The following is a 25,101-nucleotide window of genomic DNA, read 5'->3' on the forward strand; positions in this document are numbered from 1 at the left end:
TCCTTTTATATCATTCCGCCATATAAATAAACCCCCTTGGTTCCTTCTTACTTCTTTTCAGCTGATTTTGCTGTCCCTGCCTCCTTTCCTAAATGAACACTTTTTTAACTGTTCCCTTCTGCATCTGCACATTGTATAACTTCTGCCCTTTCTTGTGGTACTGGGTGGAATCTTGCACATGCGCACTGAGTGATAATCAAGCCTCAGCAGACTGCAGCCAGCAAGGGAAGTACAGTGTCTCTCCTTCCTCACTGAAAGTCCCATGATCGATGCTGATGTGCTCCTTGTTACATAGGGGTGTTTCAGGAAGCTGTACATGGGCCTGTCTTGTGGGATTGCAATGCAGTGCCACAGAGAGTGGATGACGAAGGCATGGAGAGACTGCACACAGAGCATGCCATGAATACCCACAAATATGCGCATGCACCAGTGACATCATGATAGTAACCCTGGCTCTTTTGCAACAGAACAGCATAGGTTAGACACAATGCAAAAAGAGCAACATATACAGTACATTGATTATTAATGATTTTTATGCAAAGAAATATTGTTGAGTTTGGGGATACAAATATAGTGTGAATATAGATAAGGGTATAAATTAGCACTGCTAGTTTATTCATTATGTGGGTATAAATTAGCACCGCATCCCTAACAGCAAGTTACAAAAAAAATGTGACAGCAAAATATGTGAATTTAATGGTGCCAAACCACCCCGAGAGGAAACAAATAAGAGCTAAATGTTAAAAGAGTTTACATTTTCTTAAATACACAACATTAAAAAAAACATTCCTAGTAGAGGGTATACATAAAAAAGAGCAAAAAGGAGGTTTATACCAGACAGTAACAGCCATTAGTCTATGAAAGTCAACCATAGCATACTAATATGAAAGATTTGAACAGCTGTAAAATCTCAACGCATTTCACAGTTTCTGCTTCTTCAGGAGATATCAGAATTGGTATCAAAACCCCAAACATTCTTAGCAACAAACTAAGGAGGAGTCCAGAAGGAGGATATTACAGAGGTGAAAAAGTCACCTGCCACTAAATATGGAAAGCCCCCAGGGGGTGGGACACAAAAGATGGAGGGGAAATCCACAGACAGTTTTAGAATCCAATAGAAAACAGGAAGGTGGGAGACTTGGGGCTGCAGAAGGAATCAGCAACGTTCCCCCTCCCAGCATATATGTGTACACTCCCTGGGGAATTGTGAAGAAAATGTCATTGGCATGCCTGATATCCCACTGATTTCTATATCTAGCCTAAGCCCTTGTACACACGGTCGGAGATTCCGACAAACAAATCCGTCGGATTTTGTCCATTGGATTTTGTCCATCGGATCTTGTCCGAAACTGTTGCATACACACGGTCGGACAAAGTTGTCGAAAAATCCGATCTTTCAGAACGTGATGACGTAATTTCGTTACGATGGGACTACGTTCAGGCTAGTAGCCAATAGCTTTGATGTAGGAATTTGATCTGAGCATGCGTGGCACTTTGTCCGATCGGAATTCTCTACACATGATCAGAGTATGTCCTATCGGACCAGTTTGTCGGAAAATATTTCCAGCAAGTTGGAAAATTTGGTCCGACGGATATTCCGACGGAAACAGTCCGATGCATACCACACACAGTTGGATTATCGGACAACACGGTCCGATAGGACACATTCCGACGGATTCTCCGACCGTGTGTACAAGGGCTTAGACTGCATATCATTTAAGAACAAATTCACTTCATATGTTTGCTCCATGTTGCAGTTAGCACAGGAACTGAAAAGTAAAGACGTGAGCCGAACATTCCGAAGATCAATTACTAGGAGGCAAGGTATAACAGCCCTAGGAGGAACCTCTTCCATTTCCAGCCAGGGAACACAGCATTCATATTCAGGTAACACACAGTATCTATTAATGTTCATTTAATTGTATAGGCTAGTAAATGATACAGTAAAGTTCTTGGTCTGGCTTGGTGCTATCAAAAGAACAAACCGGTATCTTCAGCAGACAACTGTGCTTTTTTCAGATGAAGAGAAAGTGGCTTTTGTAAACTGGCTAAATAAAGTGCTAAAAGATGATCCAGATTGTCAACATCTTCTGCCCATGGATCCCTCCAACAACAGTCTGTTTACATCTCTCAGGGATGGCATTTTACTGTGGTAAGTGCTTCTAATGTTGAAAGTACTAACACCGTTTCTATCTTGCACCACTTATGTGTTCCATGTACACAACACAGTATATCTGAATATCAACCTGTTCAAATTAGGCTCTCACAACCCAGCACTATACTTTGCCATCCTTTTTACAGTACAAAAATGAATCTTTTCTATTTCCACATGGATTAGCCGCCTGTATTGTTTTGTTATCTTAATAGGAAACAGAAGATGGACATACATTTTTTATGACTTGTCAAGGTGCCCAGTTCTTTTTAATCAATTACTTAGATAACCAACATATCCAAAGACCCATGAATATAATATTGTTTTGAATACACAGAATTTCTTTGAAAATTTAATTTTATGCTCTAAAAGTATTTCTACATAATAGTGCATTGTTTTCTTTCTTTTTTTTTTATTCATTCAACATTTTGAAGCCTCAATATCCTTTTTTAAACCACTGAAGAAACACAGACATATCTGTTGGCACACAAGCCAGAGCTTTTAATACCCGGAGATACTGACTTAGAAGTCTATTTATTTTTTTAAAAAAGTTTCTATTTCCATACGTGTGCTAGGCGAATGCAACATTCCCTAACATTCAACCCTAAGAGAAAAATAAACTTAAAGTGATTGTAAAGTCTCGTATAAACATGTTATACTTACCTGTTCTGTGCAATTGGTTTTGCACAGAGCAGCCCCGATCCTCCTCTTCTCAGGTCCCTCTGCGGTGCTCCAGGCCCCTCTCTCCTGTTGAGTGCCCCTACAGCAAGCAGATTGCTATGGGGCATGCGAGCTGAGTCACAGCTTCCTGAGTACATTCAGACACGGAGCCATGGCCCGGCCCCACCCCCTTTCTTTCCTGATTGACTGGCTGACTTTGATTGACAGCAGCGGGAGCCAATGGCGCTGCATTGCTGTCTCAGCCAATAAGGAGGGGACCCATGTCCAGCTGAGTGTCTCGTGCAACATTGCTGGATAGAGAGGGGGCTCAGACAAGTATTAGGAGGGCTGAGGGGGGCTGCTACACGCAGAAGGCTTTTTATCTTAATGCATAGAATATACAGACACTTTTTAATATACAGACACTTATTAGCCCAGGGATCCAAGGCTGTCATCACCCAGGCCAGTTCATCGCTGGTCTTTGAATCATTTGCACTGCCTTCTTGCTTGTTGAAAGCTGACTGTAACTTTCTGGTGTTTAACAGCCAACTTCTTTAGGCTATATTCACACCAGCGATCTAGGCTGGTGCGAATTGGAGAGGCAGGAATCTTTTGACTCCTGCTGCGGCCTTTAGCGGCTAGGTGTGGCCCCTGCCCCCGGCTCTGTACACTATAATGACAGATCACCCGTGGAGGAAGTCATTTACAGCTCTCTGCACGATTACCTGTTGTGCTCACTGCTGGATGCACTTTGTGTGCAACCTGACATTATAGTGAATGAGGCCAGCAACTACACCTAGCCACTCACAGTCGCAGCAGGAATCGTCAGTGTGATTGTAGCCCTAAGCTGTCAGTGGTCAACACAGGAATCTTCATACACTTAGCTTACAGTGCAGAGGCCCCATCATTGTTTTCTATTCTGGTCCAATGTTCATAGCCTATTTTGTTATTTTCTATATTGATTGAATGTTCATTAATTCTTCTGGCTGAATGTTCTTAAGGCTACAGTATTCTATCTTAGGAGCAAATGTTAGGGAATTTTACATTCACTCTGCAAAAAGCAACATAAACTGTCATTTTACACAAGTTATAAACATTACAGGTAATATTTGTAACTTTTGTGCAAATGCTAACACATTATCAATCAGCTGTGGCACTTGCAGGGCACTAATGAGGAAATCTGCTGGGCGTGCATCCTTTAGTGGGGATTTCCTATTGGGAGTATCTCACCAAAAATTTAATTTTTGTTGCAGGGGATGCCTAAAATCTGATTTGTATCTTAGTGTAGAAATCTGGGAAAATCAGTGAAGCAATCAGACAAGCAGGAAACAATGTTTCTGGGGGGCATTCTGTACACATTCTGTGCACAGAACAACTCCAGGTAGCCATATTGCATTGCATTTTCAGAAAATTACAGAGCTGCAGATTGAAAAGGAAAGATAATGTTTAATAACATTCAATAACAATATGACTTGTGTTGCAATTGTATACACTATATTATTTTATCTTTATTTGCTATTTTTTTTCACCACAAAAGTGGAGTTACCATTTAAGCATGTTTATTGAACTTCAAACAAGTTATTCACAGCTGAATATTTACTGAAAGTTCTATATATGTTTTACATATACAGTGCCTTGAAAAAGTATTCATACCCCTTGAAATTTTCCTCATTTTGTCATGTTACAACCAAAAACGTAAATATATTTTATTGGGATTTTATGTGATAGACCAACACAAAGTGGCACATAATTGTGAAGTGGAAGGAAATTTTTTTGTTTTTCACAAATTTTTACAAATAAATATGTGAAAAATGAGGCATGCATTTGTATTCAGCCCCCCTGACTCAATACTTTATTGAACCACTTTTCACTGCATTTAAAGCTGCAAGTCTTTTTGGGGATGTCTCTACCAGCTTTACACACCTAGAGAGTGAAGATTTTGCCCATTCTTTGAAAATTAGCTCAAGCTCTGTCAGATTGGATGGAGAATGTCTGTGAACAACAAATTTTCAAGTCTTACCACAGATTCTCAGTTGAATTTAGGTTTGGACTTTTACTGGGCCATTCTAACACATGAATATGCTTTAATCTAAACTATTCCATTCTAGCTCTGGCTGTATGTTTAGGGTCGTTGTCCTGCTGGAAAGTGAACCTCCGCTCCAGTCTCAAGTGTTTTGCAAACTCTAATGCCCCATACACGCAATCAGATTTTCTGACAACAAATGTTGGATGTGAGCTTGTTGGTGGAAAGTCCAACCATGTGTATGCTCCATCGAACATTTGTTGTCAGACTTTGTGCCAACAAGTGTTGGCTATTAGGTTCTCAAATTTCCCACCAACAAATGTTAGTTGTCGAACTTTCTGATCGTGTGTACAAAAGTTCATCGGACAAAAGTCCACGCATGCTCAGAATCAAGTCAGTGCCAGAAGGGCTCGGTCTTGTAAAACTAGCATTCGTAATAGAGGTATCACGTACGTCTTGAACTTCACTACATTTGTAATTGTTGGCCAACATTTGTGTGATCGTGTATATGCAAGACAAGTTGGAGCCAACATCCTTCGAATAAAAACCCACGAGTTTGTTTCTGTATTTTGCTTCATCCATCTTCCCATCAACTCTGACCAGCTTTCCTGTCCCTGCTGAAGAAAAGCATCCCCACAACATGATGCTGCTACCACCATGTTTCACGGTGGAGATGGAGTGTTCAGGGTGATGTGCAGTGTTTTCCGCCAGACATTGCATATCACGTTTAGGACAAAAAGCTACATTTTGGTCTCATCTGAACAGAGCACCTTCTCCCACATGTTTGCTGTGTCCTCTAAATGGCTTCTCGCAAACTGCAAATGGGACTTCTTATGGCTTTCTTTCAACAATGGCTTTCTTCTTGCCACTCTTCCATAAAGGCCGGATTTTTGGAGTGTATGACTAATAGTTGTCCTGTGTACAGATTTTCCCACCTGAGCTGTGGATCTCCGTAGCTTCTCCAGAGTTACCATGGGCCTCTTGGCTGATTCTCTGAATAATGCTCTCCTTGCCCGGCCTGTCAGTTTAGGTGGACAGCCATGTCTTGGTAGGTCTGCAGTTGTGCCATACTTTTTCCATTTTCAGATGATGGATTGAACAGTGCCCTGTGAGATGTATAAAAGCTTGGGATTTTTTTTTATTTTTTATTTTTTTATAATCTAACCCTGCTTTAAACTTCGCTACAACTTTATCCTTGACCTGTCTGGTGTGTACCTTGGTCTTCATGATGCTGTTTTTTAACAAACCTCTGAGGGCTTCACTAAACAGCTGTATTTATACTGAGATTAAATTACACACAGGAGGAATCTATTTTCTAATTAGGTGACTTCTTAAGGAAATTGGTTCTACTAGATTTTAGTTAGGGGTATCAGATTAAAGGGGGCTGACTACAAATGCACGTCACAAATTGTGACTTATTTGTAAAAAATATCGAAAACCATTTATCATTTTCCTTCCACTTCACAATTATGTGCCACTTTGTGTTAGTCTATCACACAAAATCCTAATAAAATACATTTATTTTTTTGGTTGCAACATGACAAAATGTGGAACATGAGAAAATGTGGAAAATGTCAAGGGTGTGAATACTTTTTCACAGCACTGTAGATGTGCTTTATCATAAACCCATGCATAAATTCCTGACATTACTATACCAATATCTCTATATTTGCCTTAAAGGAACATACTGTATAGGGTGTTGGAAGAAAGAGGCCTGTTGTGGACCATTGTATAGTCAAAATGTACGAACGTTAATACTTGACATAATGCACAATCAAATACATGTGGCAATTTGCCATAAAAGTCTAAATTTGGCCTTAAATTTACTTAATTGGTGAAATACCATATATATAATTTGTTTTTTAGTGTCAGAGCTTTACACTTAAACAAAAGACACAGTTAGCAGGTGTTCCTATAGCTTTTTATTACTGCATTTTGTGTTTTGCAGTACAGTACTTATAATTGGGTTGCATGTTGGCCATGGAAGAATATTCTAAAAATAAAGAAGAACTCCAGGAATAATCTATTTTATTAAATTTACATTGGGCCAGCTTGGTTATTTGTAATTATCAAGGACTACAGGGGAGTCTCAAAATCACAATAGTAGTCCGAACCACATACAAGAAGTGCTTTCCTGTTCAGGTGGCATTGGATCAACTGGTACACTGAATACAGGGAGTTGGCCGCTCCTGTTGTATTGTGTTGTATTCTTTTCAATGGATACGATGTGTTCTCTGATTGGACAAGGGTGTTTTGTGACATCATTGGCCCTTCCTCCATGCCTCATCCAATTACAGAACACCTTATATTATTTAAAACACATTTTCTGAATAGTGGGCATTCTCCAGCTACTCCAAAACTGCCAAAACAGGAAAGCTGTGGCTTTTCTGTATTGTATATCAACCTGTAGATTAATATTAACAAAATTGTGACTAAGACGTTGGGAATGATTGTCTGTCACTTGCTGTGTGCTTTGAAGAGTATACATAAGAAATAGTGTAAAGTCTCCATGTACAGCTTACAAGTGTTGTGTGCAAAACTTTCTTCTACTTTTGTTTTTATTTAGTAAAATGATCAACTTGTCTCAGCCAGACACTATTGACGAGAGAGCCATTAACAAGACTAAACTTACACCATTCACAATCTCAGTAAGTGGTCAACATACTACTAAATTACCTCTATAGAATAGTTTATTTTTAAACTATAACTTTTTGTTATATTTCTTCAGGAAAACATTAATTTGGCCCTGAATTCCGCTTCTGCCATTGGCTGTACAGTCGTAAATATAGGTGCACACGATTTACAAGAAGGAAAGCCACACTTAGTTCTTGGACTGCTCTGGCAGATCATCAAGGCTGGTTTGTTTGCTGACATTGAAATCTCCAAAAATGAAGGTAATTAGAAGAAAAAAAGGTGCTTATTCATATAAAAAGTGCAGAGTATGAACTTTGACTGATTGCTGTGCGTGCTCCTTGAATTACTGAATAAGGGTAGTAAAGTGCTGTTTAATATTTAGTAAATCACGTGTAACAATGTGAGTTTTTGTCCTTTTCTAGCTCTCATTGCATTACTAAAAGAAGGGGAGACACTTGAAGATTTGATGAAATTGTCCCCTGAGGAGCTCCTGCTGCGCTGGGTGAACTACCACCTGACCAATGCTCAGTGGTCAAATATAAACAATTTCAGCAGTGACATTAAGGTGTGTCTAGAACTAACAACATTTCCTTTACATCTAACTTTGTTCAATGGTCATGTTATTGATGGGGACAAGTACTTATTGTAGGAAAACTATGACAAAAGCAAACTACAGCATATGATTAGCAAAGATGGGGAAGCCACTACACATATTTACTATACCTATGAAAAAAAACACATTTTGTAAATTTAATGTATATATATATATATATATATATATATATATATATATATATATATATATATATTATAATATATATTATATATAATATATGTATTATGTTTGTAAGGTTTTCATTTATGTCCTGCGGTTCCTCTGCTCCTTTTTATTCTTTTTTGCCCACTTATGTCCTTCATTAAATTGACAGCCCCATTGCTTAGTCATTTCTCTGACCTTCTCACTGATGCTTGTAAAAGGAAAATTACTCAACATTACAATCTAAGGCTGTAGCTTCTAATAAACTGTGAATTGCTGTTCTTTAATTCTCTTTAACATACAGCTTTTCAGTCACTACAAATACTAGTCTATTCTCTCATCTCTGAGACTTTAGCTAATGTGGCAGCAAATGCTGTAGCACTCACCTCCAGATTTTTCCTATACCTCTAACTGCTGCTAATTTACTCTCAGCACGCCCTGTTAACATCTTTGCAATTTGGGATAGCAGGCAGAATCACTATAGTTCTGACCGTTATCCCAAGTCGCACTTCACTAGTGGAAAAATGCACCACATGTGTTTGGTTCACATAAATTTTTAATGGCACCTAAATGTGGTGCAGTTTTGCCGCAATTTTATGTCACCTAAAAAGAAGCAGGAGTTTCTTTTTGGCGACAAGTTTCCCACAATGTGGTTTGCCATGATTGCAGCGCGATTGGGGATCACAGTGATTCTGACCGCATTCCCAAATTTCCAGATGTGTACAGGGCCTAATAGTTGCCACACGTTACTCCATTCCTCCCTCAGACCTCCAGCTTACCCAGCATTGTTCACCTTTCTCCTACACCTTTAGCTAAAGAAACAATGAGATCCTGGTTCTAGCCTTTTCTCTATTTCCACTTACAACTACTGCAAAGCTAATCATTGTTGCATTTATCATGTTCATGTTCTCAGACCTCCTGCTGGTGAGGAACTACAAGACTTAAGCCAATTAAAACCCCATTCTTGCAATCAAAACTACTATAATTGGGAAAGCTCCAGCCCTGATCGGTTTTCGCTTACCTATTAAAAAACATTTCAACATCTTTTGACCCCTCAATTCAGACCCAAACCCTGCCCCACCATTCAACTCCCTTCACCAGAATCAAGATCTACATCCCCTCCCTAATTTTTGCCAACAATCAGCCGATCTCCCTTTTAAACATTGACTTTAAACTCTTTTGCCAAGATTCTAGCCTACAGATAAATCCCTTATCTTCAGAAAATTATCTCAAATTCTCAATTATATTGATGCCATTTGAATAGAAATGTTAAGCAGAGGGTCCAATTAGCCATGCTGTCTCCATAACTTGCTTAATTACATTAGAATGGCTTCTAATGGAATCCTCAAACACAACACCGCTACTCTTCCTGGAACATTATTATTATATAAGATTTATATAGCGCCAACAGTTTACATTGAGAACATTAGCTGGGAATTCATTTCTCTGCTGGGGCTTGCACAACGATACTTACCATGTTGTTGGTATTCAAATCCTGCTCTGTTGCAATTAATATAACCTACCCTCCTGGCTATGTTCTTGGGGTGTGGGCAAGGCTTGGGGGACATGCTACATATTTTTTGGTCTTGTTTTCTTTTTGATAAATTTTGGTCATTAGTTTATGATATCTCCCAAAAATGTACAAAACGGCCACTCCCTAAAATGCCTGAATTCTTTCTCCTACATCATGATTTTATTCTGACAGCTGCCTACCAATCTCTGAACAGATGACAATACAACAGTGGCTCAGATGGGTAGAGGATATCAGAGTGATGGAAAGTCTTACCAGCTCATTGAAAAGCACTTAAACCAAATTCCAGAACACATGGTTTTACTGCATAGAATATACCTGCATGGACAAATTCAAACAATTGTTTGCTACCTAAATAAGATTCCTCCCTGTATCCCTTGTCTGTTATCTATCAGGGTTAATGCTCTACGTTATGCCCACCATTGCTGAGGAGGAATTTTCTTTCTTCTTTTATGTCTGCTTTCTTGCTCAGTGCCCTTTATCCTCCCAATTACCCCTCATCCCCCCTTCTACCTCTTGTTCTTTGCTCTACTGACTTCTTACTTCTAATTACAATCACATAATTGATATACCTAAGACTGACATCCCAGGCCTCTCTTTGTGTAGGGCTTTTTTGTGTTTCTCCCAAAAGGCACTATCATTGTCACCACGAGATTCTCAACGACACCCCTTTAGTATAGTTGCCCAAATATCCTACAAGAAGTAAAATTCTACTTTCCTTGAGTGAGGGCCCCCGGACTTTCAATTTGCCTATCTTTCACTTCTTTAATTCAAACTTACCTTCATTCACTATGTTCCTATGAAAATGTGAACATGTACTTGCTTGCTGTTTATAATCGGAAAAAAAAATTGTGGGTGTGGCAAATTGTGCTAACAGTGGGAAAACTTTACCCTACTCACTGTGTACAAGGTAACATGACACCGTCTTTATACACAAAAAAATATGCTTTATTTACTGTACTACAAGCAAGAGTCTAACAGACCTCTGCACATCAAATTTGTAAAAGTATAAAACTCAACTATTACATATGTTTTTCTGCACACAGCCTACCTTAAAGGAGAACTTCATTAACAGTCACTACTGAGCAATTAGCATCTATTGTACAATATAATATAAATAGTGCAGGGGTAAAGAGTATACCATTTACAGCCCAATGTATGCAATACCCTTTAGACAGAACTCTACTAATGGCAGCAAATCAAGTATCACACTGATGCTGAAGATGTCCTCCTGATTGTAAGCAATCTCACATACTCTGTGCTAACTAAGCTGAAGGTAGCCACCAGTGCTCTGGGCCTCCCTCTCAAACCTGAGGTCTTCATGGTCTTCTGGCTCAGCAATCCATCCTCTGATGGCCAAACCTGTAGACTGGATGAAAGTGGAAAAGCAGGCCCACTATCCCTATAACACAGTGGAGGGGTTAAAACATAATTTATGCTTATGGTGACTTTAAATAGTTCATTTAAGCTAAGCAGGTCCAAACTAACTATTTCCTTAAAGGAGAAGTATGGCCAATGCACTTTTGGCCATACTTCTCCTGTGGGACACAGGGGTGCACTTATTTCTGCACTCTTGTGACCCACATTCAGCAGACAGTGAGCCAAATTTCACTGTTGGCTGACGTCACAGAGCCAGTCCAGAATCTGCAGGGATCCTAACAATAATGTCGGGCGCTGAGAGTCTGATCCAGCCGATCCTGCCCCTTCCACAGCCCAGCACTTCAGCGAGATCTGAAGGGGCAGGGCACAGAATGCAAACAGAAAAATCAGTGCTACTACCCATACAACACATTGATGGAAGAACTCCCGGGTGCTCGATCCACAGTCGCTGGCTGAGTAGAATCATGTAGAAAAGATGATCTGCACTCCAATTGTTGCTCTTAAAGAATCTTCACTTTATTGAAAAGCCACAGTATACAAATGCAGATGAAACCAGTTGACTCGTTTCAGCCTATAAAGCCTTAGCCAGATCACAGAATGGTGGCTGACAGTAACTGCTCTGTGCTCAGAGCAGACTTGAGAACTGAGTGATCAACGGTCTTTGATTGCTCAGTTCTCAGTTTCTTTTAATTAACCAATAGATGCACTCACTCACTCATTCACAAGAAGCCTTATATTTTATCAATGAATGCAAAGATTCCTTTGAGTGCCTGATGCGGAGACTATGACGTTATCCGCCTCCCTTAGTTGATCAGAAAAACTTCCTGTGAATGGTTGAGGAGCACTCAACCCAACCTGATTTTGTTTCTGGAGCAGAACAGAAAGTCCCCATCCTGCTGCTGGAACATGGCGTGGTATGCAGCTGATGCTACATACAGTTTATACATTGCCCCCAGCAGGCCCATCTCTCCTGCCCATGGGTCCTATCAATAACCTTTACTTTCTCAGACTGCTCCCTGCACTTTCTTGCATCAACAGTGAGAGAGGCTTAAAACCTAAGCCTACAGTATGAACAGAGTACAGGGCTCATTAGTGGGTTAGGCACAGAATGCAGGTATCAGGAATATGTAATGTACAAAGTGTAGAGGTCAGGATCGTGTAACACAGACTGCAGAGGTCAGGTAATATGTAACGTGCAGAGCCCAGGGGTCTGAAGTGCCTAAAGCACAAAATGCATGGTTATCTACTGGTCTTTAAAGGTTCAGCACTTGCAGGCAGATAACTTCACTCCTTTAAATTTGCCATTTGGCCTCCTGAACACCTTAAAACAGCTGACTAGCTGCACTTTGCTCCACTTGGGTCCCCCTTATATACGCTCCTGCGGGTGAACATAGACCAGTTAAAACATCTACCTTAATAAATCAGTGTGTTATAGTTAACTCATTATGATACTGACATACTAATCTAAATGTATTTTTTTTTATTCTAAGGATTCCAAAGCATACTTCCATTTGTTAAGAGAGATTGCTCCCAAGAATGATGTTTTCATAGACTTTGCCGGATTTAATGTAAGTTCACATGCTATGTTTCATAATGGACAGATACAGAAACATAGGCAACTGAAGTTTTATGCAAATTTTGAAAATACCTGTTGGCTGAGCTGTGCTCCATCTCTACCACTTTTTGAGCCTTTCTATTGTTCAATGAAGCCAACCAGTACAATAAAAGATCAATAATGAGGTTGGGAGGTGGAAGGGTATAAATCCAATATTAACTCTAGCAATAACAATAACTTCAGATGCCCAAGACTTTTTTTCTAGCAATTATTTAAAAACAAAAAATACATAAACACGCTCCTTAAAAAACATTACATCACTTCCTACTCCATGGTTCTTGTCCTCCCTCACGTTGTCTCCTGGGAGATGGGGCGCAATGTCTTCTGGGACATGTGTGTGTCCCAGTAGACAGCGTCCATTCACATGCATGCGCAGTAGGAAACGGGCAGTGAAGCCGCAAGGCTCCACTGCCTGTTTCCCTTCGCTAGGATGGCGGCGCCGACACCCGATCTGGTGGATGGATCGGCCGCGGGGGGCCGACATTGCAGGTTTGCTGGACAGGTAAGTGCCTTTATTAAAAGTCAGCAGCTACAGTGTTTGTAGTTGCTAATTTAAAAAAAAAAAAAAAAAAAGGCCAGTCCTCCGCTTTAAGGTGTGTCTTGCGCTGAACATAACCTTTTGCTTATGTAGTTTTTTGTTTGTATTGTCCAGGTGTGTTTTAACTTTGACTCACTGCATTTTAAGGCTGGATTCACACCTATGCATTTTTAGTGCTTTTTGCATTTTGCAGATTTGGAATTCCATAGGAAACCCTGTTAAATGGACTGTAGTAGAAATCTGCAAAATGCAAAAAGCACTAAAAAGGCATTGGTGTGAATCCAGCCTAAGATTCCATTTTAAGATTAACAATTTCAATTATTCTCAGAGATTACATCAGCAATGTAGCAGTCACATAAACAAGTTTTAAGTGAACCTCTGGAGCTTTAGGTATAAGTTCAGAACAGAGTAATCTTAGCCAATTTACCTATTGCACCAGAATATTTTGCAGACTGTTTTCCCTTTAAAGCGGTTGTATGCCCCGCTTTGCAATTTTCACCTTCAGGTAAGCCTATAATAAGGAGATATTCATCTTGCATGACATCAATGGAACTGCATATCATGCCGGAACTTCAGAGTTTCTTGCTGGAATTGAGGGCTCCTGCAGTAATGACGTCATTGCGGCTCTGGCCACTAACAGCCCAATCACCGCCTCAGCGGTGATTGGGCACTGCTGCGGGTGCTTGCAATGCATACTAGGACATTATGGCATTATCATGCAGGTTTTTTTTTTAGTGTTTTTTTCCCCCAGGGTTTACTACCGCTTAAATGTAAACACACAGCAGGTGTTTCTAAGCTGTTACAAACCAACTGATACCTGACATTAGAGTATTTGTTGCGACCTTTGAGGATCTTTGAAATTGAATTACATCAAAGTACCTTCATCTAAAGAGGTCAGGCATGGCTTATTTAATGCTCTTTTGCTGTGTGTTAAGAATGGCACAGATACACTTCACGTGAGAAAATGAGCTTACTGTAAAATAGCTTACACATTCTACCAGATATAATAGTTACATTGTTTTCCTATAAATATTCTGTACTTGTCTGTCTGCTTTTTTGACAGGAACCTAATGATATAAAGCGAGCCAATTACATGTTGAACCAAGCAGACAAACTGGGCTGCCGGCAGTTTGTGTCACCATCAGATGTGGTTTCAGGAAACCCTAAACTGAACTTAGCTTTTGTAGCAAATCTGTTCAACATGTACCCAGCTCTGCACAGCGCCAATGGGTATGACTTTAATGCAATAGAAGGTAAGTTAAACATCAGGTACCATGAGCATAGACTGAACAAATCACTATGCTCTTCTTATTAGAGCTCTACCTGTATAATAACCGTTTGTGTATTAATGTCTATTATCATGTAAAAATCCGTCTGTACCAAGTCTGAAAACACAGCCAAAATATTACTGTTCCTGGGATGCATTTCAGTGAATCTTAGACTAATCATACTTTAATAAATTGAGGCTCATACACATTTTGTTAATTGACGTAGTGATGCTGAACATTAGTATTGTCCTGAAGAACTGTAGAAGTGATGTATTCAGTTAACATTAATGAATGCTATAATATAGCAAATCGTTTTTCTGTTTTTCCTTCTAAATTAGTATCTTATGGGATACAAATAATTGCTGAAGGTGTTAACTGATAGTATTTACTCTTGTGTCCTACCTTCTGGAGTGATATTCCCCTCTAGTGAGCACGTCCTAAGCATCAGCTCAATACAATATTGTATATTAAGAATGTGTGCAGTGATTTGTATGTAAAGGTTAATGTATGGGTTAATTCATTAAAGTACTATGAAGTATTAAGTAAGAGTGGAGAAACGTATTAGCAATTTTTGAGAAATAAAGGCTTTAATTGTAACCTGTGCTTTGCCCATACAAAGCAAAGCAATATGCTCACTTTAATTGCCCCATCCTGAGCAGCACCCTTTAGAACGACTTCATTCGGCTTTTGGAAGTATGAGAAACCATCCAGCTTAAGCTATAAGTCACTTAAATTAAAGCTTACAAAGGATTCAGACAAATTGGGCTATTTCAGTTACACGGAGTGAGTCACATGCTCACATGCTTACATGCTTCGCCATACCTGGAAGTACCTCGCATTTTCCTTGCTTCCAGCAGTTGGACGGGACAAAACTTTGACAAGGCATGTTTGCTCTGAGCGATTAAATAACCATTTGATGTTAACAGAATAACAGTTACATACCTATGCATTATTTATATAAAGAAATTGAACATTTAAGTTGAAAATTTTTATGTGATTACGGTAATTATTAAACATAGTAAAAATATTTCTTGTTTAATGAATTAACATTATAGGGGCCTGTGTCCATGGGCTTTTGTTTCCATGTTTCCTATACACATATGTGGGAATGCAAACAGCTTAAAACAAGTCAAAAGAAGTCCAGCTACACTTAGTAGTGAATTATTTTCAAAGCATGCTGCATTTTTATATTGCCCATAGACTGCAGACGAAACCCTCTCGACACAGGGACTAATAATTATTTTATCAAAGTCTTATTGCATTTATCAATTATTTGATTACTAATACAGTGCCGTTGGGTTATTAATTTGATTACTAATATGGTGACTTTGGGTTATTCTTTTCTATGTATCACAGATACCACCCTTACTTATGTAGTAGGTACAGTATATGTTCATTCTTTTAAGCTTCAGAGTGACATTTCTATCATGTGAGTTTTGCATGCATCTAAAGTTTGCTTCTATACCATATTTTACATAGAATTAAAATATAATGGTTTTTGGTCAGGTTTACATTGAGTTTTTTGTGTTCATTTATTTTAGCTGTATGTATGTAGAGTATATATATATATAAAGGATCGGGACGCTTGTCTACCCGCACATGAACTTTAATGGCATCCCAATCTTAGTCTGTAGGGTTCAGTGTTGAGTTGGCCCACCCTTTGCATCTTTAATAGCTTCAACTCTTCTGGGAAGGTTTAGGAGTGTGTCTATGGGACTGTTTGACCATTCTTCCAGAAGCACATTTGTGAGGTCAGGCACTGATGTTAGATGAGAAGGCCTGACTCACTCATCCATGTCTTTATGGACCTTGCTTTGTGCACTGGTCCAAATAATTTGGTGGAAGGGGGATTATGGTGTGGCATAAGTGTTTGTCCATTGTGTTAGGTTAAAAGATGAGGTTAGGTTGAGAAGTTGAGAGATAGCCAAGATGTTAGTATTAACAGGGATTTTCAGGTTACCAAGAGTGATAGTTAGAATTTTAGGACAGCAAAAGTTAGGAAGCCAGACAGAGAAGTCATCAGTGAAGTGTGGCATCAGTCCATGGGGCCGATGAATTGTAACTTTTGTAGTAAGTAACATATTGAGAATCTGTATCTGGGCACAACATTTATGAACACAGTCAATAATTGCACAGACAGCAAAATTCACATGACTGTGTCCTCTCTGAGCCATCATCTCTGTTAAAGCGGCGTTCTGCCTGAAAAAAAAAAGAAATTAAAAGTCAGCAGATACAAATACTGCAGCTGCTGACTTAATAATAATAATCGGACACTTACTTGTCCCAGGGTCCAGCGATTCAGGTGAACGAAGCCCCGCTCATCTCCCCCTCCTCTCTGCGGCGCCGGAATTTTCACTGTGGGCGCCCAGCTGGGCACGCACTGCGCATGTGTGAGCCACGCTGTGTGCTGTGAGTGGCCAGGCAATCATCTGGGACCTGTGATGTGTCCCAGATGATTGCCGAGAGGGAGGGGGGGGGGAGAGGTGAACTTACTTCCGGCACCACGGTGCCCCGGAAGGAAGTGGGAGCTGGATGCCTCTAAAAAGAGGGTTTCCGCTGCCCCCCCCCACAAAAATGACATGTCAAATATGGCATGTCAGGGGGTCACCTTCCCTTAAAGCGGAAGTTCCAATTTTGGGCGGAACTCCACTTTAAAGAAGATAGATGTGACCCTGGATAGTGGCTAAACAAACATAGTTCTGTCCTTCAGGAAAGAAGAGCTGATAAAGAAATTGGAGAAGGCAGAAATTAATTTACCCTAGAACATTATTTTATTTACCTTGAACAATTTAATTTAATTTATGAAAAAATAATAATAAAGAAATAAAAATTGATGCACTGATAAAGGAGTTTATTTTTGTGCTGCTAAAAACCTATATAACGACTTGCATGCTTTTCTCTTTCTATAAGATGATGCATGCCATGTATTACATAGCAAGCATACATGTATACCTAAAGTGTGCCTGTGTCTGGACTATGGACATTATACTATTAACATATTATACAAATTATACATTAGTACTGATTAATATATCCCTATCCTTCAGTAAAAGAGACTGAAAACAAGCATTTGCAAGCCTCTCCAGCTGCCTTCAAATTAGTTATTTATTCTCAAAGATCTTCAAAGATCACAACATAGCCTCTGAAGTCAAGTTTCCCTTGTTTTCTAACAGCTGGAAACTATAGTCAGAAAATTGAGTCCTGCTAGATCATTTCAGACTGGCCCCTTTTGCAGGTATAGCTATGTAAAACATTACAAATGAGTGCCTGTTCTGTTTAATGTATAGTAATACACTGTCTCACCCTGCTCTGCACATGCTCAAAAATGCTCTCCCATTGTAGGCATTTTTAGGCACTGCCGAGTTTGTAGAGGCTGATCTGCTGACAGCCTTAAATCGGAAATAAACCCTCCTATCCTTTACAGCCAAGGAAGCTGCTTCTGTTTAATCTGCAACTGCCACGGTGCTGCACATGTGATCAGTTATGACACTAGCCATTTGATGGCTTGACAGTTTGGTTGAGAGCACATGCAAATGAGATAGTTAGCAATCCCAGCATTCCAGGAACGTAACTGTTTTTTGAAACTGTTAAATTGATGGGTTTAGTTCTACTTTAGGACTGCTGTTCAGGGGCTTTGGGCTTCAGCAAAATGGCAGCCTTCTGCAAGGAGAAACAGGACTAATGCTAAAAGGCAATTTGCAGCACACACTCATTTTGATAACCTAACTATTAATGTGGAATGTATGTTCCTTGCTAAAGAACATTATTTTTTATCAAGTTGTAATAGGTCAAGTTCCACTTTAAGCTAGCTATACAACACTAGAATTTTGTTCGAAAACATTAATTCGATTTTTTAATGGCTAGTGGGGTTGAAATGACCTTTGATTTTTTTTACCGTAGTGATAAAGAGTTTTTCTTGAAAGAACAAAATTCTACCTGTGAAATGTGGTTTTTATTCAGAAAAAATCGAACATATTGAAATGAATAAAACCCGTTTAATATGTATGTGATTCCATTCAAATAGAGGGTCAGGACAAAATTTCAACAGTTTTTGTACAAAATTAGTTGACTCAATGATGGCAGGAAGAATGTTCTGGCAAACAATGTTTCAAGACCGTTCGAACAAAAATCTAACCATGTATGGCCAGCTTTAGAAACAATATATTATTTTTGTTTGCGAGAATTACATTAGATACATTCACATTGTGGCACCATACCAAAGAGCAATATACCAAAAAGAAAAGAGAATAGAGGGGAAAGCTGCACTTCAGAAAGGGGAAAACAGAAAACCCCCTCTACTCCCCGAGGAAGGGAGGGACTTTAGGTATGCCAAACAATGGGAAAATAAACAAAAAATGGAACCGCAAAAAAGTATATATTTATTAAATTCTGTTAAAAAGAAGCACCATCTCTTTCTTAAGGTAAGAAACCTTCTCTGCTGCATGTGTTTTTCCAGTCCCCCTTAAACTTATCCGAGCCCGATCCTGAGCCAGCGGTGTGTACGACAACCGCGGCCCTCTCAACCCTATCCCGCCTCACTGCACAGATTGATAACACTGAAGGTTTAATGTCGCTTTAAGGTTAAAAATGCCTAGAATTTAGTACTAGTTTCTCCACAATGCCTATAGATGCAGAGGTGAATGAGGGCTTGTTAAAATGCTTTAATTGCCTGTTTAGAATATGTACTTAATTTAGTGTGCGGGATCTGGGCACAGGTTTACTTTAGGAACAGTTTACTATGGCACTAAGATCTGAGTGCGGTATGATCTTGGCACAGGCTCTGTGTTATCTCAGCACACAAGAGATCCTAGCTTGGTTTTAGTTTTAACGGAGGGAGGGATAATATTAGAATTATGCCCCATACACACGTTCGGACATTCCGACCACAAAATCCGTCGGATTTTTCAGACGGATTTTGGCCGAAACTTGTGTTGCATACACACGGTCGAACAAAGTTGTCGGAAAATCCAATCGTTCGGAACGCGGTGACGTAAACATCGTAAGACGGGACTACGTAGAGGCCAGTAGCCAATAGCTTTCTTCTCCAAATTTTTTCTGAGCGTGCGTGGCACTTTGTGTGTTGGAATTCTCTACACACGATCGGAAAAAGTCAGATAGGATTTCATTGTCGGAAAATTTTAGATCCTGCTCTCAAACTTTTTCTGTTGGAAATTCTGACGGAAAGCGTCCAATAGAGCCAACACACGATCGGGTTTTCCGACAACATTTTTCGGAAATTCCGACCGTATGTATGGGGCATTAGTGTTAGGTGTGAGAGCTGGGGTGCGGGTTATGATGAGGCTTAAGACAGTTGGAGAGCAGTTATAAGAGCAGGATTAGAGACAGGAATTATTTTTTATGCACCAAGCTTTGAGAGCCTCATGCCAAGATTATTTAGCACAAGGATACTATGTACCGGAACCCTTGCTATGCTTTAAAAATTTATGGATACATTTGTGCACTAAGTTATCAATTTTCACCCATCTTCTTCATGACCTCACTTCTAATTACAGCATTTTATTTGAATTTAAACATCTATTTTAAATAAATAATAATGCAAATAAACAAAACCAACAATGCATAAAAAGTTAAAGGAGGTGGAAAAAGTAATTTTGGATAAGGCCTCATGCACACGAGACGCAGTTAAACGCGTGTTCAGATGCAGTTGGACACTTTTTTCAACTGCCCCTGAACTCATTCAATGTTATCCTATGTGTCCATGCACACAGTCTCGTTTTTTGCCGTTTTTATGCAGTTGCGTTTAACCTCGTTTTTCCAGAAGCAAAAAAATGGGTTCAGACGCAAAAATTTCCACGTTTCAGACGCAAAACGCGGCCAAACGCGGCTAAACGCGGCACCCGCATTTAGCCGCGTTTGCGTTTATATGCGTTTTTAAAGGAACCCAATTTTTTGGACCTGAAAACTCAGAAATATGATCGGAGAATGACATTTTATGACCCGACTTTGGGGGCCCATATCTTGGGGTCACTTACCTATCACCAAGTCACCCCAAGATAGGGGGCCCCAAAGTCGGGTCACAAAATGTCATGCACTTTTCTGTATCAGAGAATGACATTTTGCGACCCGAGTTTGGGGGCCCATATCTTGGGGCCAATTATTGCCAGGAACACCAAATTTGGTATGCAGACATTGTGGATCTAGCACTACAACATATCCAAATTTGAGGATCCTATCACTAAGTAACCCCGAGATAGGGGACCCCAAATTCGGGTCGCAAAATGTCATGCACTTTTCTGCATCAGAGATACATGGCCTCAAAGTCAACTGTGACCATCTGCGGCAATGTAATTTGGTCATAAGGGTTGGATGTTATGGTAAGTGGTTATCCGTTAGGGTTATTGTTTAGGATTAAGGGTTGGATTAGGGTTAGGGTTGTTTAGGGTTAGGGTTAGTGTAAGGCCGCGTACACACGCGGGGACTGTTCGCCCAACTTTGTCCGCTGAACAGTGTTTCGGCGGACAGTCCGCTCGTGTGTGGGCTTTCAGCGGACAGTTTCAGCGAACAGTCCGCTGAACAAGGTTTTTCGGAAATTCCGAAAAACTGTCCGCTGAAACTTTGTTTCAGCGAACATTCCCCTCGTGTTTAGGCTTGTTCGTCAAACTAAGTTCCGCGCATGCTCAGAAAGGATTTACACGCCGAAAATTATAATGCAGTGTATAGGACGTCGTATTTTTCGTCCCGTCGTACGTGCCGTTCACGTCATCGCGCACGGTTTCAGCAAACTGTTCGTTCGTCGTGTGTGGCCATGTCCGTCCATGCTAATTTTGAGCGGACTGTTTGCTGAAACTGTTTGACGGACAAAGTTGGGCGAACAGTCCCCGCGTGTGTACGCGGCCTAAGGGATAGTGTTAGCTGTTAGTGTTAGGGGTTAGGGTTAGTGGTTAGTGTTAGGGTTAGGATGAATGGTTAGGGTTAGGATTCTGGATATTTTAATAAGGCATTAAAAAATATTATACTACCATATACAGAAGCAAAGAATTAAAATATATTAATCAGTACATATTTCACGATAAAAATATATAAAAAAATTGGTCAAGTAAATTTAAAACAATTATAAAAAATCTAATTAACATAGATTTGCTTTTAAATAAAACAATTTGAAACTAGAAAAAATGAATAAAAGCATATATTAAGCATAAAAAATAAATAATTAACTATTTTAATATTGTTTTATATTAGAAATAATGAAAACATGTTAAAAATTGCCACAAGAAAAATTTAGATATTTAAAAAAATTGGATAATTTGCTATAAATAGACATTATTTAAAAAAAAAATAAAGGACAGATATGGGATGGGATCCATTTCAAAATATATACCACAGAAAGAGAGGCAAATGCAAGTGTACAACTGCTCTCTATGCTGCTGCTGCTCACTCTGATCAAAATAGCAGAAATAGTTAAAAAAACATGCTTGGGGAGGGTCTACATGATGTTATCTTTATAAACGCTTATAAACGCAAACGCAGCTGAACGTGCCTAAACGCGTCTAAACGCAGCATGCAAACGCAGCAAAATGCGTGTTTAGAAACGTGCGTTTTGCCGCGTTTCAGCTTTTTTTGAGCAGAGTTTTCACCTGCGTCTCGTGTGCATGAGGCCTAAGAGGCAAGATGAAAGTCATGCACATAGCAATATGTTAGATGTTTACTCCCCTATTCTAAAAGGTGAAAGGTGGAACCTGGTTGGTGGCTTTGGAAAGTAGAGACAGTACATATCCTCCAGTTTTGATCAGGCAGTTTCTTAGTCACAAGTTACAAAGCATCAATGTTTAACATAGAAACCCTTGCAAATCAGGAACAGTTGGCAAGTATGATTGTACTAAACCAGCCTGCACTGGTGAGTTGCATAATTCATGTAGTCATTCACACAGAACTGTCAGTAAAAATTCTGAAAGTATGCAAAGACCTATTAGTTATTCCTCCTAAATATTGGTTCTTGGACCAGATACAGTTAAAAAGAGCAACACTTATTTTGCATGAGCATGGCAAATTATTGTGTTTATTACAAGCTCTGAGTCATATTCTAAAAATATCACACTTCGTCTAACAAATCTCTGGCAGAGTCAGCGTGGATCTAAATAATCCCAATGTTTACATCCTTTCACTAGCCTAAAAAGCCATAGAGAATTATGCCACATGTTTTAGGCGTCATTCACATTAACTGATTTGGAATCACACAGAATCGCAGTGGTCCTGCCCACGATTCCAAATTGTGGCAAAATGCACAATGCGCTTTTGGGTGCCATTACTCTGAATGACTTCCCAGATGAGGTGCAATTCTGCCACGATTGTTGCGGTGCAGAATCATGTGTCAGTTGGGGGCAAAACGTGCATTTTAAAATCTCATTTAAAATTTATGATTTCAGAATTGCAAGCGGGAAGGCTTGTTCCTGTAACGGGATATCTGAACAGGGCCCTTTTTTAGAAGCATCCAATTTTTTGGATCGTATTTCTAATTAGCTCAGTACAAATGTGTCTGCTGTATATAAAAACCATTAAAATGGTTATAAGGTAGAGGATTTTTACCTTAATGCATTCTCTGCATTAAAACGGAGTTCCTCCCAAAAATGGAACTTCCGCTTTAAGGGAGGAGACCCCCTGACATACCACATTTGGCATGTCATTTTCTTTGGGGGGGGGACCCTCTTTTTAGAGGGTTCCAGCTCCCACTTCCTCCCGGGGCACCGCGGCACCGAAAGTAAGTTCACCTCTCCCCCTCCCTCTCAGTAATCATCAGGTTCCAGATGATTGCCCGGTCAGTCACAGCATTGCTCGCACATGCACATTGTGTGCCTGGCTGTGAAGCCACAGCTGGACGCCCACAGTGATAATGCCGTCACTGCAGAGAGGAGGGGGAGAGGGGCGTGGCTTCGTACGCCTGCATCGCTGGACCCTGGGACAAGTAAGTGACTTTATTAAAAGTCAGCAGCTGCAGTATTTGTAACTGCTGACTTTTAATTTTTTTTTGTTTTAGTCGGAACTCCTCTTTAAGGTAAAAAAAAATATCTGTGCACAGGATCCCCCTCCTCCCAATAGGTCAGTTTAGGACATATGACCCAATCACAGCTTCATAGCAGTGATTCCCTCTTGCCAGGACAGTAGCAGCTTCTAATCCGTTCTCGCTCTGAATAGGATTCAGCAAAGAGGACTCCCTACTCAGGATGCTCCTTCTGTGCAGAGTCCAGAGGAGACTGACAGTGATGTGCTGTCACCACTGACAGGGCTTCCATCTTCACCCAGTCTTCCTCCTGGGCTCACCGGCTGCAGCCGCTTGAATAGGCAAGCCACAATGATGTCACTCCCACGTATGGGCATAGGAGTCACTGTTTACAGCACAGGGCTCTGAAGGAATGGTGTTAGTATGCCATTTCTTCAGAGCGCATGCACCAGTGACATCACCAGCAGCTACATAAGTAAATATCTCCTCAATGGTACAAGTTTAGGAGAGATTTACAGTACCTACAGGTAAGCCTTATTATAGGCTTTCCTGTAGGTAAAACATAAAGAAATCCACTTTACTACTACTTTAATACCTTCTTCCAGCTCACACCACTGAACCCGGCAGCTCCAGAGACTGCTGTGGATAAATATTCATAACTCAGTTATTCATTTTTCTCACTCAGACTACTGGAGCCTATCCAACAGTAAATGGCAGAAATAATTAGTATCTTGAGCTAAGGGACTACTCTAGCACATAGAACAATAAAATAAAAGCTCAGGCTCATGTAAAAAGCTGAAAAACGCCTGTAATCTGCCTAAAACAAGCTCATGTTCTTTTTTTTAGCTTAAGACATTTTTCAGGCATTTTTCTTCAGGTGACAAAACGCTCAGATGTGAACAGGTGCTATTGAAATGAATGGGATTTTGCTTGTTGGGCATTTTTTCTGGCAAGGTCCGCCAAGGAAACTTGAAGATGCAGATGAACGATACATAATACTTACCTCCCTTCAACTTTAGAAGACACCCAGCAGTGCCATCAGCACAGAGTTAGTCTTCATGAAATAATTGTGGCCAAAAAAGCCATACCTCTGATGTGGAAACGAGACTAACCAACTCAACTATGCATGGAAACATAGGAACTGGGGTGCAGAAAAATGGCAGCAGGTGCTCTGCACTGATGAGTCAATATTTGAAATATTTATCTGTAGCAGGAGTCAGTTTGTTCACCGAAGGGCTGAAGAACAGTACAATAATGAGAGTCTGCAGACAACAGTGAAGAATGGTGGGGGTTCCCTGCAAGTTTGGACCTGCAATGAGTTGAGGATTTGGCTCTTTTGGCCCTATTCTCTTATGGATCACAAGAATGCAGTTTGTTCTGCAATCCTGTGACCCATTTTCAGCCAACAGTGGGCTAAAGTTAATTGTCAGCTGATGTCACTCAGCTGGTCCAGGAGCTGGATTAATCCCAACTTTACAGTCAGGATCCACCCAAAAGCCTGGAGCGGCAACTGGATCAGCTTTTTGGCAAGCTTCTGAGAGGCTGAGCAGGCCGCTTTTGCCTACTCCACAGCCCAGCGATCCAGTA

The 25,101-nt window shown here is 40.1% G+C and overlaps 1 protein-coding gene across 2 annotated transcripts in view; it reads left to right on the forward strand.

Moving 5' to 3' along the window:
- Positions 1-25,101, forward strand: part of PLS1 (plastin 1) — a 184,929-nt gene that overhangs the window by 119,004 nt on the left and 40,824 nt on the right. For both annotated transcript variants that reach the window (XM_077488218.1, XM_077488217.1), the window contains exons 4-10: positions 1,758-1,887; positions 2,020-2,152; positions 7,402-7,483; positions 7,564-7,729; positions 7,892-8,034; positions 12,628-12,705; positions 14,354-14,543. In XM_077488218.1, the coding sequence (XP_077344344.1) occupies positions 1,758-1,887; positions 2,020-2,152; positions 7,402-7,483; positions 7,564-7,729; positions 7,892-8,034; positions 12,628-12,705; positions 14,354-14,543 (922 nt within the window). The remainder of the gene's footprint in view (positions 1-1,757; positions 1,888-2,019; positions 2,153-7,401; positions 7,484-7,563; positions 7,730-7,891; positions 8,035-12,627; positions 12,706-14,353; positions 14,544-25,101) is intronic.

This window comes from Lithobates pipiens, unplaced genomic scaffold, assembly GCF_037356315.1.
Source record: "Lithobates pipiens isolate NorthernLeopardFrog02 unplaced genomic scaffold, aLitPip1_a1.2 Scaffold_18, whole genome shotgun sequence".
Lineage (NCBI taxonomy): Eukaryota > Metazoa > Chordata > Amphibia > Anura > Ranidae > Lithobates > Lithobates pipiens.